We start from the raw sequence: 17999 nt of genomic DNA on the forward strand, positions 1-17999 counted from the left end.
CATATACAGTAACGAGCCTTATAATGATGACTGAAATCTATCAGTCCGTGCACAGCTATAAGACCAAAGAGAGCTCAAGATGGTTTCACCCACTTAAATGTTTCCCTTTCTTCTGCTCAGTCATTTTAACAGATGAAGAAGTTCAGAGGAAAAAGGAGATGATTTTAAAACGGAAAGAAGAAGAAGCCATAAAGGAGGCTAAAAAACCAAAGTTGTCAGATGCCCAAGAAAAACTGATTGCCTCGTTGATTGAAGCGCACCATAAAACATATGATACATCGTATTCGGACTTTAACCATTTCAGAGTATGTATTGCCTGTGTGAGTTGGGTTAAGGCAGGGACTCCACAAAAATTGTGAATACTTAAAATGTTAAAAAAAAAATTTAGATAAATATTGAAAAGGTTAGTGCTAATGACATCATGAGAAAAGGCACCATCCATTCAAATTCCCCATTGAATTGTGCACTACTTCCACATTCAAGCATTGTGCTCTGACCTGGTTGTTGGGAGGATTTGAGAGTGGATGAGGAGATTAGTTTAGGGAGGTGGTTTTGAGTTGGGGGCAGGTTTGGAGCAAGAAAGATTTGATTTTTTTTTAACAAAGGATTAGCACAGAGTCATGTAATTTTTCTCAGATTAATATCCCTTAAAAGTTGTAAAATATTTTACTTTTCCTTTTAGTTAAAAATGATTATACAGTAAATGGCATGTGACATAGAGTATGGTGGAGTAGGATAAGTTAATGATAAGGAGAAATCAAACTACCCAGTTCTTGATCTCCAAACTCATTGGATGAGATAGCAGCTTACTCACACTGAAAAATTAATATTTTCAAAACAAAAATGAGGTAAATAAAAAATATGTACTTTTCTAATTACATATTGAGACTATAAGACATGGGAGCAAAATTTGGCCATTTGACCCTTCGAGTTTGCTCCACCATTCCATTATGGCTGATTTATTATCCCTCTCAACCCTATTCTCCTGCCTTCTCCCCATAACCTTTGACACCCTGACTAATCAAACTCCACTTTAAATATACCCAATGACTTGGCCTTCACAGCATCTGTGACAGTGAATTCCACAGATTTGCCACCCTCTGACTAAAGAAATTCTTCCTCCCCTCTGTTCTAATGGGATGTCCTTCTATTCTGATGCTGTGCCCTCTGGTCCTAGACTCCCCCACTATAGGAAACACCTTCTCCATGTCTACGCTATCTAGGCCTTTCAAAACTTGATAAGTTTCAATGAGATCCTCCCTCATTCTTCTGAACTCCAGCAAGTATAGGCCCAGAGATATCAAATGCTGCTCATACATTAACCCCTTCATTCCTGGAATCATTCTCATTTATCTCCTCTGGACCCTCTCCAATGTCAGCACATCTTTGCTTGGATAAGGGTCCCAAAACTGCTCACAATGCTCCAAGTGTGGTCTGACCAATGCCTTATAAAGCTTCAGCATTACATCCTTCCTTTTATATTCCCCTTGAAACGAATGATAACATTGGATTTGCCTTCCCTATCGCAGACTCAATCTGTGTTAACCTTTAGGGAATCCTGCATGAGGTCTCCTATGTCCTTTTGCACCTCTGATTTTTGAATTTTCTCTCCATTTAGAAAATAGTCTATGCTTCATTCTTTCTACCAAAATGCATGACCATACACCTCCCTACACTATATTCTATCTGCCACTTATTTTCCCATTCTCCTAATTGTTCTGGCCTTCTGCAGACTACCTGCTTCCTCAACACTACCTGTTTCTCCACCCTCCCCCCATCTATCTTAATATTGTCCACAAACTTGGCCACAAAGCCTAAAACTTGCAATATGACTTCTGGGTGGCCTAAGATATAGTATATCCCTGCCATTATAGTCTAGTTGACATGTTGTCATGGTGGTACTGGAGGAAATGGTGGCTCAGAAATTCAAGTGCGTCTAAAAAGCTGCTTGATTGCAAATGCCAATGACAGTTTCTGAAGTTGTCTCTCCAGTCACCCCACCACAAAAGTAAATGCATATGTGTGAACATTGCACAATTTCATGCTTAAATATTAGCCAAGTTTTCTGGTCTGAGGCCATTTTTTAGTTGAGGTTTAATCAGGTAATGCTCATGTCAATGTCAGGAAGAAGCACTTAAGCTGTGAGGAACAGAGTGCAGGAAAGGTACAGGAGCTGTGTGATGTGGTGGGAAGAGAAACTATTAGACCTCGGTCTGTGATGAAGGGGGTGGGGAGGATGCAGGAGAGGCAGGATAGAGGGAGAGTAGGCAGTGAAACTGTGTGCTTTGGGAAATGGGGAGTAGTGTACGAATTGTAGTATGTGCTGTGGGGTTGGGGTAGGGGGTGAATGAGGGACCATTGTAGATATAGAAAGATGAAAGGCATGTAAATAACCTACCTGACTGGGTACCAGTCTGTGATTGTTTATTTTATTTTAGCGATACAGCGCGGGGAAGACTCGTCAAGACCTTCAAGCCATACCGCTCCAGAAACCCCCAACAAACCCAATCACAGGACAATTTATAATGACCAATTAACCTACCCAGTATGTCTTTAGACTGAGAGGAAACTGGAGCACCCAGGGAAAACTCACACGTTCCACAGGGAGGACGTACAGAGAATCCTCACCAAAATGGCACTGGAATTGAACTCTGAACTCCGGAACACCTCAGCTATAATAGTATTATGCTAACCACTATGCTACGTAGGGCTAATTGTTCTGAGCTGACAACTGACAAATTTGCATTTGGACACAATTCTACAATAAATTTAACTGTGATGCAAACCCAAAATAAAACTGGCCATTTCCTTTCATTTTGGGGGTAAGTTTGCTTCTCTCGAGGCCTATGATTTATTGCTCATCCCAAATTTCCCTTAAAATAAGTGGCCTGCTTGGCCATTTCAGAGGGGATATAATCACAAGAGATGTGTGATCTAGACCAGGTAAGGATGGCACATTTCCTTCCTTGAAGGAGAATACTGAACAAGATGGGTTTTTTTTTTCCTACAATCTAGCCATTTCATCGTCACCATTACTTATTCTGACTTTTTAATCCCACGGTCATTTAATTAACTGAACTTAGTTAAAAATTAAAACAGTTGGTGGGATTTGAACTCATGCTTCCAGATCATTGACCCAGTGATTGCTTCAGCTGTGCAAGACTAATTTACAACTGAAAGGGCCCGATTAAAATCTCTGGATATGTGATTCAACCCATATGCCAATCAAAAATGAATGGCTATCCCTATACATAGCTTCTTTTGGAATGTGCCCCCCAGAAATCAGTCCATGTTGTTTTGGAGAATTCCTGTTATTGGGCACTCCAAGAGCAACCAGGTTTTAACAATAATACTTTTGGTTGGAGCCCCACTCATGCAAATCAAAATATTTGCCTCTCTCCCTTGGCAACCCAAATCCTTTCCCATCCATTATTTGGCTGGTTCCTTGATCAGCTAATTCTTGTCCAGTCTCTGCACACCACTACAAGGCATCCTTGTCTTGACTTCTTGCTTTCTCATGTCTGCATCCTTCCATCCTCCAAAACCCTGGCCCTGAACACTATATTCTCATGTAATATTGGTTATGAATAATGATTTTTACTTTATGCATTGTGTCAAATGGGGTAGGTGTAATGAAATTATAATTCAGTTTGTTGAAGGGATAGCACATAGTGAAAAATCTCCCCAGGATGTTCATGTTAGTAATGTTCTATTGTCTGTCTTATATTTCCCTCTTCAATGGATATTACTTTTAACATGGAATGTACAAGAAGTCTAGGTTTCTGCATACTGCCTAGTGTTTGTGCACTGATGTGTGTTATGATAGTGATATTTTTAAATAAAATGAGATTTAAGGTTAAACATTGGTCAACACTGGTTGGTGTGAGGGGGAGCAAGGATTATGATGAAGAGGCTAGGAATCAAGGGCATGGGGGAATGGGAGCAGATCAGGTTCTGGGGCAGTTGCCAAGGTGGTAGTGGTAGAGCAGGGCAAGGTTGGAGGTTGAAGCTTTTATTGGAGATGGGAGGCCTCCATGGGGAAATCACATGAATCAGAGGGGCTTCATGCTTTTGGGAGGACAGTGGAGGCCTTATCGAGGATGGTGGTGGTCAGGAGGATTAGGGGCCTGAGTCTTCGTGGGGTGGGGCTTGCAGCATATGGATGACATTGCTACATGGTGGTTGGGCTTGGTGCACTGTGGAGCTGTGGCTGGAAGAAATAAACTTTGTTACCCCAGGTATAGCAGTGCCCAGAGAACAATGTACCCAAAATCCCTCGCAATGAGAAAACCCTATAGAATGCTTTACATTGAATTTCTGTTCAATGTTCTTGGGAGTATTGCTTTATTTAATGTTATTCTAAAAATTGTAGTGTACCTATGAGGCAACAATGCTTATTTGATGTTTGCCCTCCTCTAAGCTTCATTGTTATAATAAACGTGAGGCCATAGCTATCATTTGCAAAAAAAAACAGGCTTTGCACACCTACTCTTGCACTAAGGTCTTTTCTACTATTGTGAAGAATGAAGCTGGTGGTGGAATTGAGTGGATTAGGGTTGTGGGATGATTATCACAGTGGATCGGTCAGGGCAATGATGGGGAGAAGGATAGAAACGGAATGATCAGGAAATGAAGTTGGGAAGGAAATAGGATCATCTGGGTGATCAAGAATATGGTGTGTTGGTTGAGAAGGTGATCAGTGGTAGTTGAGGGAAGATCATTGGACTGAAGGCAGCACAGCAAAGCTGCGGCGAAGTGTGCGCAGACTTGGTGGTGGAAGCAACCACAAAGTAGGAACACTTAAACAGCACCTACCAATGAGATAATGGACACCTTGGACTCCCTAACAGTCCCTTTATATAAACACATTGAAGTAAGCCACAACCCTTGGGTTTCAAACTGCTTCAGTGTGTGTGGTCCATGCTGTTAGTGGATCTGAACTGCACAGCGCAATTTCATGCAAGTGATGTCAGGACAAGTTTTTACCCTATTTGATGTAACTAGACATGTCTAGGAGCCCCTGTGCTTATGCACACAATGGGCATTGAGGACCCAGAACAACATTCCAGAAGTGCATTACTAGCACATCATGCATTCGATCACTTTTAGCAATCAAGGAAACATAAAAATCTTATTGCACAGCACAGTACATAAAAAGGTTGTGTGACATGATCAAATTTCTAGGGTGCTTTCTAGACTGGTTCTACTGCTTATATAACAAATACAGAGCTACTATGGCATTCTCTTCTATACTCATCCCTGAAGTACCACCACCAAAACCATTACATACGTCATTCATGTTTCTTGGGATCTCAGTGTGTGCGAACACAGCTACCATCATCTCGCCAATTGTGAAGTAACTTAGACAGCTTTAAATACATGAAAAATGTGAGATAAATGCAAAATCATCTTATGATTATGAGGACACGCAGTCCCCTTTTATTGTCATTTAGTAATGCATGCATTAAGAAATGATAAAAATGCTTTTCCAGAATGTTATCACAAAAACACATGACAAACCGACTTAAAAACTAACAAAAACCACATAATTATAACATATAGTTACAACAGTGCAAAGCAATACCGTAATTTGATAAGAACAGACCATGGCACAATAAAAGTCTCAAAGTCTCTCGAAAGTCCCATCATCTCATGCAGACGGTAAACCTCCAGCGCCGCCAACTTGCCGATGAAGCATCCGACCACAGTCCGACTCCGAGTCCGTCCGAAAAACTTCAAGCCTCCAACCACCTATTCAGCACCGAGCACCATCTCCGTCGAGCGTTTCGACCCCGGCCCCGGCAACAGGTGATACGCAAAGCCGAGGATTTGGGGCCTTCATCTCCGGAGATTCTCGATCACACAGTAGCAGCGGCAGCGAAGCAGGCATTTCAGAAGTTACTCCAGATGTTCCTCTGCGCTTTCACGGCTGTCCCCATCAAATCCGGATTGTGCACAGCACCCCTAGTTACACATATCGATATTCATTCGGAACGGCCGCACGCGCTGCGTCGCGCCGCCATCTTCTCCTCCCTCCTTTTATTCTGTATGGCAGGCAAATGAGAAAGCAGTATCATCTTCTAACAGCCCTTTTCTCAGCTTTCCCCTGCACACATAACCATGGATGACGTCAATTATATTGTCCATTTTTCTTTTCTTTTCTTTTACAGCCACCGGTACGGGCTCCATCTGCAATGGAAGCTTCTGGAGAGCCCTTTTCTATTGAGCCACCACAGGATCTCTGCTCTGAAAATTCATTATCTTCCTTTAACTCATCATCTTCAGATGGTTGCAGCCTATCCATAGGTATGTTATATTTCCAAAGTACAATCATGACTTACAGCATAGATAAAGACTATTTAATCCAACATGTCCATACCCATGATTTACAGGACTCTTACACACATTCCTAATCTCATTCTATCACTGCATACTTCAAATGCCTTCTTCCACACCAGTTATCGAACTTTAAGTACTGTTTGTCTAACTACACTTTGTCGTAGTGAGTTCCAGAACATGGGGAAAGATGTTTGCCTTAAGACTGCCAGTACCTCCTATATTATGTGGATATGTTCCAATACACCATTATTGTTTTTACTTAATTCCTTCTTTCCCCACAGCATTGTTTTCTCCACAGTAAATACAGATGAGAAATATTCATTTAACACCTAGCCCATATCCTATGGCTCCACACCTAGATGACCATATTAATCCTTAATGGGACCTATTCTTTCCCTAGTTACCCCTTTGCTCTTAATAAACTTGTAGAACCTCTTGGGATTCTCCCTTATCTTATCTGCCAGAACTACTTCACGTCCTCTTTTTGCTCTCCTGATTTCCCTCTGAAGTGTACTTTTCTCCCTTAAAAGTACTAGTGGAAACATCTCTACGTCTGCCCTATAAAGCCACCTCATAATCTTGTAGAAAACCTTAATGTTCTCAAAAGTAAAGACAATCCGGTCTGAATATTGGATTTTGCCTATTTTTGGTGTGTTAAATCGTTCTGGTTTTCCCTAAGATATTGCATTATGGTGGTTTATAACTAGAACCATGTGCTTAATCAGAACCTGCTTGTATGCTGAGGGGACCACACACAATTCAGCCGAACTGTCAACACTACTTTGCAGAATGGCACACTCCACGTGGTATCCAGACATCAGGAATGAACACTATGGCTGCTATGAAGGAGAGAGAAGCTTTTTTGATTGATTTGGTTTTTTTTTTGGGTGGGGGTATCTGGCCGTTGCTGCCAAAGCCAGTGTTTATTGCCCATTCCTTATAAGGTGGTGGTGAGCCAGCACCTTGAACTTCTGCAGTCCGTCTGGTGAAAGTGCTCCCACAGCTCTGTTAGGGATGGAGCTGTAGAAAATACTTCCAGTGACAGTGAAGGACAGGCAATATATTTCCAAGTCAGGATGGTGTATGATTTGGAAGGGAAGCCACAGGTGGTTGTGTTTCCATAAGCCTGCTGCCCTTATCCTGCTTGGTAGTAGAGGTTGCATGTACACAAAAGTGCTGTCATAAGAAACTGCAGTGCATTTTGTGGATATGCCAGAGGTGACGGGAAATTAATATTTAGGGTGGTGGATGGAGTGCCATTTGAACAGTCTGGTTTATTTTGAATGGCGTCAAGATTCTTCAGAGTTATTGAGCAGTCATCCAGCAAGTGGAAGTGTACCATCATGCTCCTGATTTGTGCCTTGTAGATAGTGGAAAATGTTTGGGGAATCAGCAGATGAATTACTCAGCACAGGATACCCCGCCTCTGAACTGCACAGAATTTACTTAATGACCAAATTAAATTTATGGGTCTTTGGTGCCTTTCTCCCAGGGAATCAGTGCCTAGCAAATCTGCCCACAAGGATATTAGTACCCTTCAAGTTCAGAGTAACCTTTCTCTTTTGTACAGGTCATACCTTCCCCAGAAGAAATCCCAATGATCCACAAATCTGAAACCCTGTCCCCTGCACCAATTCATTACACACACATTCAACTGCCAAATCATCCTATTTGTTCCCTCACTGGTATGTGGCACAGGCAACAATCCAGAGGTTACTACCCTGGAGGTCCTGCTTTTCAGCTTTCTACCTAGCTTTCTATATTCCCTCTTCAGGATCTCATCCCTTTTCCCCTCTGTGTTGTTTTTAATACTAATAAGTACCACAACTCCTGGCTGTTCACCCTCTCCCTTTAGAATGATGTGAACCCAATCCAAGATTTCCTGGACCTTGGCACCTGGGAGGCAGCATACCAGATGGCTGTCTCTTTCATGTCCACAGAATCTCCTCTGTGATCCCCTAACTATTGAATCCCCTATCAACACATCACTCCACTTCTCCCCACTTCCCTTCTGAACTGCAGAGCCAGACCTGGTGCCAGAGACCTGGGCATTGTGGCTTTTCTCTGTTAGTTCACCCCCAACCCCCAACAGTATCCAAAGCGATATACAGTGTCTGTTAGTAAGAGGAATGGCCACAGGCTGCATTTTCCCTTTCCCTCTCCTGATAGTCACCCAGCTACTGCCTCCTGCATCTTAAGGTTTTTACCCTCCCTGTAGCTCCTATCACGTCTTCATTCTCCCGTACGAGCCGAAGGGCAACCAGCTTCAGCACTGGTTCCCTAATATAGTCAGTAAGGATCTGCAGCTGCTGCACTTAATGCAGATGTACTTAGTTCTGAAGGAGACTTTCATAGATTGCCAATTTTTTAGATATCAAGGAAATGTGGTTAATGCAGGAAAATATCATTGAAGTAAAAGATCTTTTTAAATGGCAAAGTTGATGCAGGGGGTTAACTGGCCTATTCCTGCTTCTATTTTTCAATAATTTGTATTAGAAAGATTGCAATTTTAAAAAAGCATAGCTCTACTCATTTGAATAATCTACTTCAAAAGAATTTGATGAATCTGTGCAATTGAAACACCAAGTAAGATTTTTAAAAAAGAGAAAAATAAATGCAATAAATCTGCAAGATTTCACATGGGAGCATGTTTTTATACTTGGGGGCATCCCCATGCCCAAAGCATTCAAAGTTCAAATTTACTTTATTGTCAAAGTACATATATGTCACCATATATAACCCTGAGGCTCATTTTCTTGAGGGTATCCTCAATAAATCCATAATAGAGTAATAAGACTGCACCAACTTGGGCGTTTATAGTCATAGTCATACTTTATTGGTCCCGGGGGAAATTGGTTCAACAAATGTGAAAAAACAATAACTGCTCAAACGCAAAAAGAAATAAATATAAATCATAAATAAGCAATAAATATTGAGCACATGATGTGAAAAGTCCTTGAAAGTGAGTCCATAGGTCGTGGGAACATTTCAGTGATGGGGCAAGTGAAGTTCCCTGCACTCATCAGCCAAAGTTCAAAGTAAGTTTATTATCAAAGTACATATATGTCACTGCGTACAACCCTGAGATTCATTTTCTTTTAGGCATTCTCAGTAAATACAAAGAAACACAATTGAATCAATGAAAAAATGCAAACGGCTAGAGTGCAAAAGACAACAAACTGTGCAAATACAAAAAGAAAAATAATATGCTGAATTAAAAGAGGTATTGAAAGACTTTGAAACATGAACAGCGTATACATTGTCCCAATAGCAATATCTATAACTGGTGTCATCCCAAAGTCACTACACAATAGTATTAAACAATTAGGCCTACACAGTAATATCTGTGTAAATCTGCAGAAAGCCACAACTAAACGCCACTAGAACAGTCCGAAAGTTCCTAGCAATTGACAAATGAGCATGCTTGGCTATGCCTGTATTTCAGCTTGAGCTGAGAAAAAATAATAAATATCTATAACATGAGATGAAGAGTCCTTGAAAGTGAGTCCATTATTTGTGGGAGCAGTTCAATGATGGGGCAAGTGAATTTGAGTGAAGTTATCCTCTCTGGTTCAAGAGCCTGATGCTTGAGGGGTAATAACTGTTCCTGAACCTGGTGGTGTGAGTCCTGAGGCTCCTGTACCTTCTCCCTGATGGCAGCAGTGAGAAGAGAGTATGGCTTGGGTGGTGGGGGATCCTTGATAATGGATGCTGCTTTCCTGCGATAGCATTTCATGTAGATGTGCTCAATGGTGGGGAGGGCTTTACCCTTGATGAACTGGGCCGTATCCATTACTTTTTTGTAGGCTTTTCCGTTCAAGGGCATTGGCGTTTCCATACCAGGCGGCGATGCAACCAGTTAGTCTACACTCCACTGTGCATCTGTAGAAGTTTGTCAAAGTTTTAGATGACATGCTGAGTCTTTGTAAACTTCTAAGAAAGTAGAGGCATAGCTGTACCTTCTTTGTGATGGTCCCAGGCTGATCCTCTGAAATGCTAATGCCAAGGAATTTCAAGTTTAAAGGCTTATATACTGTATTCTGGCACAAGTGCATTCTGTTCAACTGCACAGAAGCTGTTTTCAAAGTATGAAGCTATACCTCAAGGCCCATTAAAATTCTTAACCTACATTAGGCTAGCATGATCAATTCCATATGCTCATCTGCAGTGCACTGAGCAGCTGCATAAAATGGTGACTGGGTGGCCTCCAAATCGATAGATGTGTTGAGCTCCTTCGTTCCTTCACTGGACGGCAAAGTGGTGCAGCAGATAGAGCTGCTGCAGAGACCCTGGTTCAATCCGGACCTTCAGTGCTGTCTGGAGTTTGTACGTTCTCCTGTAACTGTGTAGGTTTTCTGAGTGCTCCAGTCTTCTCTCATATCCCAAAGGCATGCAGATTGGTAGATTATTTAGCCACTTTGAATTACTTTGAGTGCATAGGTGAGTGGAAGCGAGATCTGAGGAGAGATGGTGAGAATGAATATTTAACATGAAAAATAATTAGGGTGATTGTTCTTACAACTGCCATAAATTCACTGGGCTGAGTAGCCTCCTTTGTACTTTATACTTTTTGTCGCCAAACAATTGATACTAGAACGTACAATCATCACAGCGATATTTGATTCTGCGCTTCCCATTCCCTGGATTACAAATATTAAATATTTAAAATATTAAAAATAGAAAAAAATAGTAAATATTAAAAATTTAAATTATAAATCATAAATAGAAAATAGAAAAACGGAAAGTAAGGTAGTGTAAAAAAAAAAAACCAAGAGGCAGGTCCGGATATTTGAAGGGTACGGCCCAGATCCGGGTCAGGATCCGTTCAGCAGACTTATCACAGTTGGAAAGAAGCTGTTCCCAAATCTGGCCGTATGAGTCTTCAAGCTCCTGAGCCTTCTCCGGGAGGGAAGAGGGACAAAAAGTGTGTTGGCTGGGTGGGTCGTGTCCTTGATTATCCTGGCAGCACTGCTCTGACAGCGTGCGGTGTAAAGTGAGTCCAAGGATGGAAGATTGGTTTGTGTGATGTGCTGTACCATGTTCACGATCTTCTGCAGCTTCTTTCGGTCTTGGACAGGAGAGCTTCCATACCAGGTTGTGATGCACCCTAGAAGAATGCTTTCTACGGTGCATCTATAAAAATTAGTGAGTGTTTTAGGGGACAGGCCACATTTCTTTAGTTTTCTCAGGAAGTAAAGGCACTGGTGGGCCTTCTTGGCAGTGATCGCTGCTTGGTTGGACCAAGTCAGGTCATTTGTGATATTGACCCCGAGGAACGTAAAGCTTTTGACCTGTTCCACTTGCGCACCACCGATGTAAATTGGGTCGTGCGGTCCGCTACTCCTTCTGAAGTCAACAACCAATTCCTTCGTCTCGCTGACATTGAAGGATAGGTTATACAATGCTATATAAAGACTTGTAGCTTGATTGTTGAACTGTTTTCTTCCTGCTTTTGATTTACCAAGCATCTTTGCATTTATTTATTTGTTTCTGCTTGTTGCACTCAGTCATAGAGAAGCACTTTACAGAAACAGGCCCTTTGGCCCATCTAGTCCATAGAAAAACCATTTAAACTGCCTACTCCTGTCTACCTGCATCCAGACCATAGCCCTCCATACCCATACCATCCACGTACTTGTCCAAACTTCTCTTAAACATTGAAATCGAGCTCACATGCACCACTTGTGCTGGCAGCTCGTTCCACACTCTCATGACCCCCTGAGTGAAGAAGTTTCCACTCATGTTCCCCTTAAACTTTTCACCTTTTACCCTTAACCCATGATCTCTGGTTGTAGTCCCACCCAACCTCAGTGGAAAAAGCCTGCTTGCATTTACCCTATCAATGCCCCTCAGAATTTTGTATACCTCTATTAAATCTCCTCTCAATCTTCTACGTTCTAAGGAATAAAGTCCTAACCTATTCAATCTTTCTTTATAACTCAGGTCCTCCAGATCCAGCAATATCCTTGTAAATCTTCTCTGTACTCTTTAAATCTTATTTACATCTTTCCTGTAGGTAGCTGACCAAAACTGCACACAACATTCCAAATTAGGCCTCACCAATATCTTGTACAACTTCAACATAACATCCTAACTCCTGTACTTGTTACATTGATTTATGAAGGTCAACATGCCAAAAGCTTTCTTTATGACCCTGTCTCTTTGTGACACCACTTTCAATGATTTATGGACCTGTATTCCCAGATCCCTTTTTTTCTACCACACTCCTCAGTGCCCTACCATTCACTATGTAGAACCTACCTTGGTTGGTCTTACCAAAGTGCAAAACCTCGCACTTGTTTGCATTAAATTCCATCAGCCATTTTTCCAGCTGATGCAGATCCCTCTGCAAGCCATGATAGCCACCTTCACTACCCACTACACCCACAATCTTGGTGTCATCTGCAAACTTGCTGATCTAGTTAACCACATTATCTTCCAGATCATTGATACAGATGACAAACAAAGGACCCAGCACCAATCCCTGTGGTACACTACCGGTCACAGGTCTCTAGTCAGAGAGGCAGCCCTCCACTACCACTCCCAGGCTTCTCCCACAAAGCCGATGTCTAATCCAATTTACTACCTCATCTTGAATGCTGAGTGACTGAACCTTCTTGACCAACCTCTCATGCAGGATCTTGTCAAATGCTTGGCTGAAGTCCATGTAGACAACATCCACTGCCTTGCCTTCATCCACCTTTCTGGTAACTTCCTTGAAAAACTCTATAAGATTGGTTAGACATGACCTACCACGTACAAAGCCATGCTGACTATCCTTAATCAGTCCATGTCTATCCAAATACCTATATATACCCTGTCCCTTCCAATAGCTTTCCCACTACTGATGTCAAACTCACTGGCCTATAATTTCCTGATTTATGTTTAGAGGCTTTTTTAAACAGCCAAAACAACATTGGCTCTCCTCCAATCCTCTGGTATTTCTTCTATCGCTAAGAATGATTTAAATATCTCTGCTAGGACTCTGGCAATTTCTGCACTTGCCTCCTGTATGGTCCTAGAGAACATCTTGTCAGTCCATGGGGATTTATCCACTCTGATCTGCCTCAAGATAGCAAACACCTCCTCTGTAATTTGTACAGGGTCCATGAAGTTGATGCTGCTTTGCCTCACTTCTATAGACTCTGTGTCCGTCTCCTAAGTAACTACAGATGCAAAAAAAAATATTTAAGATCTTCCCATCTGTTTTGGCTCCACACCTGGATTACCATTCTGGCTTTCCAGAGGCCCAATTTTGTCCCTTGCAATCCTTTTGCTCTTAACATACCTGTAGAATCCCTTAGGATTCTCCTTCACATTGTCTGCTACGACAACTTCATGCCTTCTTTTAGTCATCCTGATTTCTTTTTTAAGTGTACTTTTGCATTTCTTATACTCCATAAGCACCTTAATGTTCCTACCTGCCTATACTTGCTATGCAGTTCTTTTTTTCTCTTAATCAGGGCCTCAAAATCTCTTGAAAACGAAGGTTCCCTACAATTGTTATCTTTACCTTTTATTCTGACAGGCTATACAAGCTTTGTACTCTCAAAATTACACTTTTGAAGGCCTCCCACTTATCGAATACTCTTTTGCTAGAAAACAGACTGTCCTAATTCACACTTGCCTGATCATTTCCAATACCATCAAAATTGGCCTTACTCCAATTTAGAATCTCAACCCACGGATGAAACCTACCTTTTTGTATACTTATTTTGAAACTAATGGCATTGTGGTCACTGAATGCAAAGTGTTCCCCTACACAAACTTCTGTCACCTACTCTGTCTCATTCTCTAACAGCAGATCCAGTATCGCACACTCTGTCATTGGAACTTCTGCGTACTGATGAAGGGAACTTTCCTGAACACATTTGACAAACTCTATCCCATCTAGTCCTTTTACAGTATAGGAGTCCCAATGAATATGTGGAAAGTTAAAATCACCTACTATCACAACCTTCTGTTTCTTGCAACAGTCTGCGATTTCTCTACAAATTTGTTCCTCGACATCCCTCGGACCATTGGTGATCATGCCATTTTAATTTCTCAGTTCCACCTGTAAAGCCTCACTAACCAAGTTCTCCACTCTGTCCTGACTGAGCACTGCCGTGACATTTTTCCTGACTAGGAATGCCACCCCTCCTCTTTTAATCCCTCCTACTCTGTCACGTCTAAAACAATGAAACCCCGGAATATTGAGCCTCCAGTCCTGCCCCTCCTGCAACCAAGTCTCACTAATGGCTACAACGTCATAATTCCAGGTGTTGATCCATGCCCTGAGCTCATCTGCCTTTCCTATGATACTTCTTGCATTGAAATATACACAGATTAAGACACCAGTTGCACCACGCTCAACCTTTTTCATCCTGACTGCGTCTGAGGTCTTACCAACACCTGTCTCCACAACCTCTCCATCAACTGTTCTGGCTCTCTGGTTCCCGTCCCTCTGCAACTCTAGTTTAAAACCCACGGTGCAACATTAATAAACCTCCCTGAAGGGATATTAGTCCCCTTCCAATTCAGGTGCAAACTGTCCCTTTTGTACAGGTCCCATCTTCCCTGGAAGAGAACCCAATGATTCAAAAATCTGATGCCCTCCCTCCTACACCAACTCCTTAGCCATGTGTTAAACTATATAATCTTCCTAGTTCTGGCCTCATTAGCACATGGTATGGGTAGCAATCCTGAGATCATAAGCCTAGAGGTCTTTCCCTTTAACTTAGCACCTAACTCCCTGAACTCCCTATGCAGAACCTCATCACTCGTCCTACCCATGTCACTGGTAACTACATGGACCATGACCTCTGGCTGTTCACTCTCCCACTTGAGAATACTGAGGAGTTGATCCAAGATTTCCCCGTCCTTGGAACCCAGGAGACAACATACCATCCGGGAATCTCATTTTCGCCCACAGAGCCTCCTTTCTGTTCCTCTAACTAATGAATCCCCCATCAACACAGTGCGTCTCTTCTCCCCCCTTCCCCTCTGAGTCACACACCCAGACTCAATGGTAAAGATCTGATCGTTGTGACTTTCCTCTGCTAGGTCTCTCCCCCGCCTCCAACCGTATCCAAAGTGGTATACCTGTTATTGAGGGGGATGGTCACAGGGGTACTCTGCACTGGCTGTTTAACCCCTCTCTCCTTCCTGAAAGTCACCCAGTCTCCTGTGTCCTGCACCTCTGGTGTAACTACCTCTCTATACGTCCTATCTATCACCCTGTCAGCCTCCCAAATGATCCGGAGTTCATCCGGTTCCAACTCTTAACACGGATTGTTAGAAACTACAGCTGAATGTATTTCTTGCAGCTTAGGTCATCAGGAGGTCTCCTTGCCTTCTCACATCCCACAAGAGGAGCATTCAACTACCCTGCCTGGCATTTCTACTGCCCTAACTGAGCAAATGTAAATCAACCTGCAGCTTTTTGTTTTTCCATCCTCTGATTGAAGCCTCAATGAGCTAAAGCCTCAAAAATCATCACTCTAACTCTGCCCACTCCCTCGATGGCTGCTGCACTTGCCCCTTCCTTCCTTTAATTTGTTCCTGCTAATCAATCCCAAACGCTGATTGCCTTTTTCTACTCAGTCAGCGGACCTGAATGAAATTGCCTCCTCTCAATCTTCTGATTTCCCGATTGGTCGCTGGTCAAAGCTCCAAAAAACCACTGCGAGTTGCTGCATTTTTCTGCTACATTAGCGAGCCTGGATGAAATTTCTTCCTCTCAAGCTTCTGACCTCCCCATCGGTTGCTGGATCCTACATCCACATTCTTACTATCAGTAATTATTGCCCACTATGGCTGTGTTAACCTGGGCATTTCACTGGGTTTGCTCAATATTATAAAGTAAGTCGCTCCTATATGAGGATCTATTTATATATCAGGCTCCACTCAGTCTCAAATCATCAAGTCAAATATGAGCAGTGAAATCTCCACCTGGTTGCTACCTACCATTCTCCCTCAGCTGATGAACAACACTTGGAAGAAACTCTGAAAGAAGTACACAAAATATACTCTAGGTACACCAAGAGAGGCTTTGAAGCACCACAGCTGAATGAATTGCCTAAATCAGGGGCTCACAACCTGGGTTCCATGGACGTCTCGGTTAATGGTGGGGTTCATGGCATAAAAAAGGTTGGGAACCCCTGGCCTAAACCTTGAAGGACACACAAATGAGTAAACCTATACAACTGATTGACCTACTTCTCAGCATCACTGATCAGTGACAGCACTGGTAGAAGTCAGTGCTGATAGCAGTTATTATCAGGGCAAAGTCCCTCCTTTGCACATCATTACACTAAATTGGATGGAGTCAGAGTGGTAATTGGAGCAAAAAAAAAACCCTAGACGCTGGAAACAGATGCAGAAAGAAATTATGCATACATGTATCACTGTGGACCACCATTTGCAGCAGAGATGTACACTACCATAATATATATCATCATGGTCCGGCATATCCCTACCCTACCAATACAGTCAAGCCAGGGGATCCACCCTGGGTCAATAAGTGCAGAAGATCATGCAGGGACCAGCACGAGGCATTTCAAAAATTGATCAATTGACACATATCAACACACAAAAAGTGCTGGCAGAACTCAGCAGTCAGCATTTATGAGGGGAATAAACAGTCAACGTCTTCATCAGGACTTTTTGACGCATAGGACTATATGCGTCCCAAACAGCAAAAGCAACATACAAATAGACAGAGCTGAATGACCTTACACTCAGCAGATCAGATCACATCTCTGCAAGCCTGCCCAATCCAGTTATGAAAAGTGGTGGCAAATAAGCAGCTGACAGGCAGAATAGGTTTCCAGAACATCCACATCCTTAATGAAAGTCCAGCATGACAAGCTTGAAGTATTACTTAGAGGTGTAAAGTGACAGAAAGGTGGACAGGTTTAGGGAAGGAGTTCCAGATTTAGGGCACTCAAAATAGGAGCTGTACCAGAGGCCAGAATTCAACAACAGGTGAATTCATTATAGATCTGAAAGAGGTTTTAGAACCAGATGGATTTGAAAGCAAAGATGATGAATTTTAAAATGAGGCTTTGTCAAAGCATAGGCCACTGTAGATTAACAAGCATAAGACTGACATATAAACAATACTTATCTAAGTTGAAGTACAGGACAGATTGGATAAACACAGATTTATCCACAGTAAAAGATAGGAAGCTAGCCAGGAGTGCGTTGGAAGAGTCAGAGAAGTGTGCACTTAATTTAAATTTGTCAGCTTTGGGAGGGACATGTTAATTCCATAGATATTTTGGGATGAATACATGTGCGTGTGCCCACAGTCACATATTATACATTACTTTTGATTATTGGGGGAAGAGGAGTGTGTCCCTGTTTGCTAACTACTCCAGCCTCTTGTATGTGCCCAGGATAATTAAGTCCAGAAGTAACAAATGCTGGGTTTCAGCACCAGGGGGCCTGCAGCAGGGCCAGGGTCAGAGGATGTTACTGGAGCAGAATGGATCATTGGAGCAATATTGACGAGGGGTTGGATGTGTGAGTGGAGTTTATTTCAGGAGTCAAACACAATTCCAAGCTTGTGAATGTATGGCTCAGATTCAAACATTAGCAGAAATGGTAGTCAGAGAATGGAGTTTCCAGTAGAAACCAAAATAGCATAGCTTTGGACAATTCAGACCACATAACTA

General features: G+C 42.3%; 1 protein-coding gene across 1 annotated transcript in view; it reads left to right on the forward strand.

Annotated features, from left to right (window-relative positions):
• LOC140191605 (vitamin D3 receptor-like) overlaps positions 1-17999 on the forward strand; it is a 199691-nt gene that overhangs the window by 137790 nt on the left and 43902 nt on the right. The window contains exons 4-5 of the mRNA XM_072249151.1: positions 121-305; positions 6171-6306. Of these exons, the coding sequence (XP_072105252.1) occupies positions 121-305; positions 6171-6306 (321 nt within the window). The remainder of the gene's footprint in view (positions 1-120; positions 306-6170; positions 6307-17999) is intronic.

Source organism: Mobula birostris, chromosome X, assembly GCF_030028105.1.
Source record: "Mobula birostris isolate sMobBir1 chromosome X, sMobBir1.hap1, whole genome shotgun sequence".
Lineage (NCBI taxonomy): Eukaryota > Metazoa > Chordata > Chondrichthyes > Myliobatiformes > Myliobatidae > Mobula > Mobula birostris.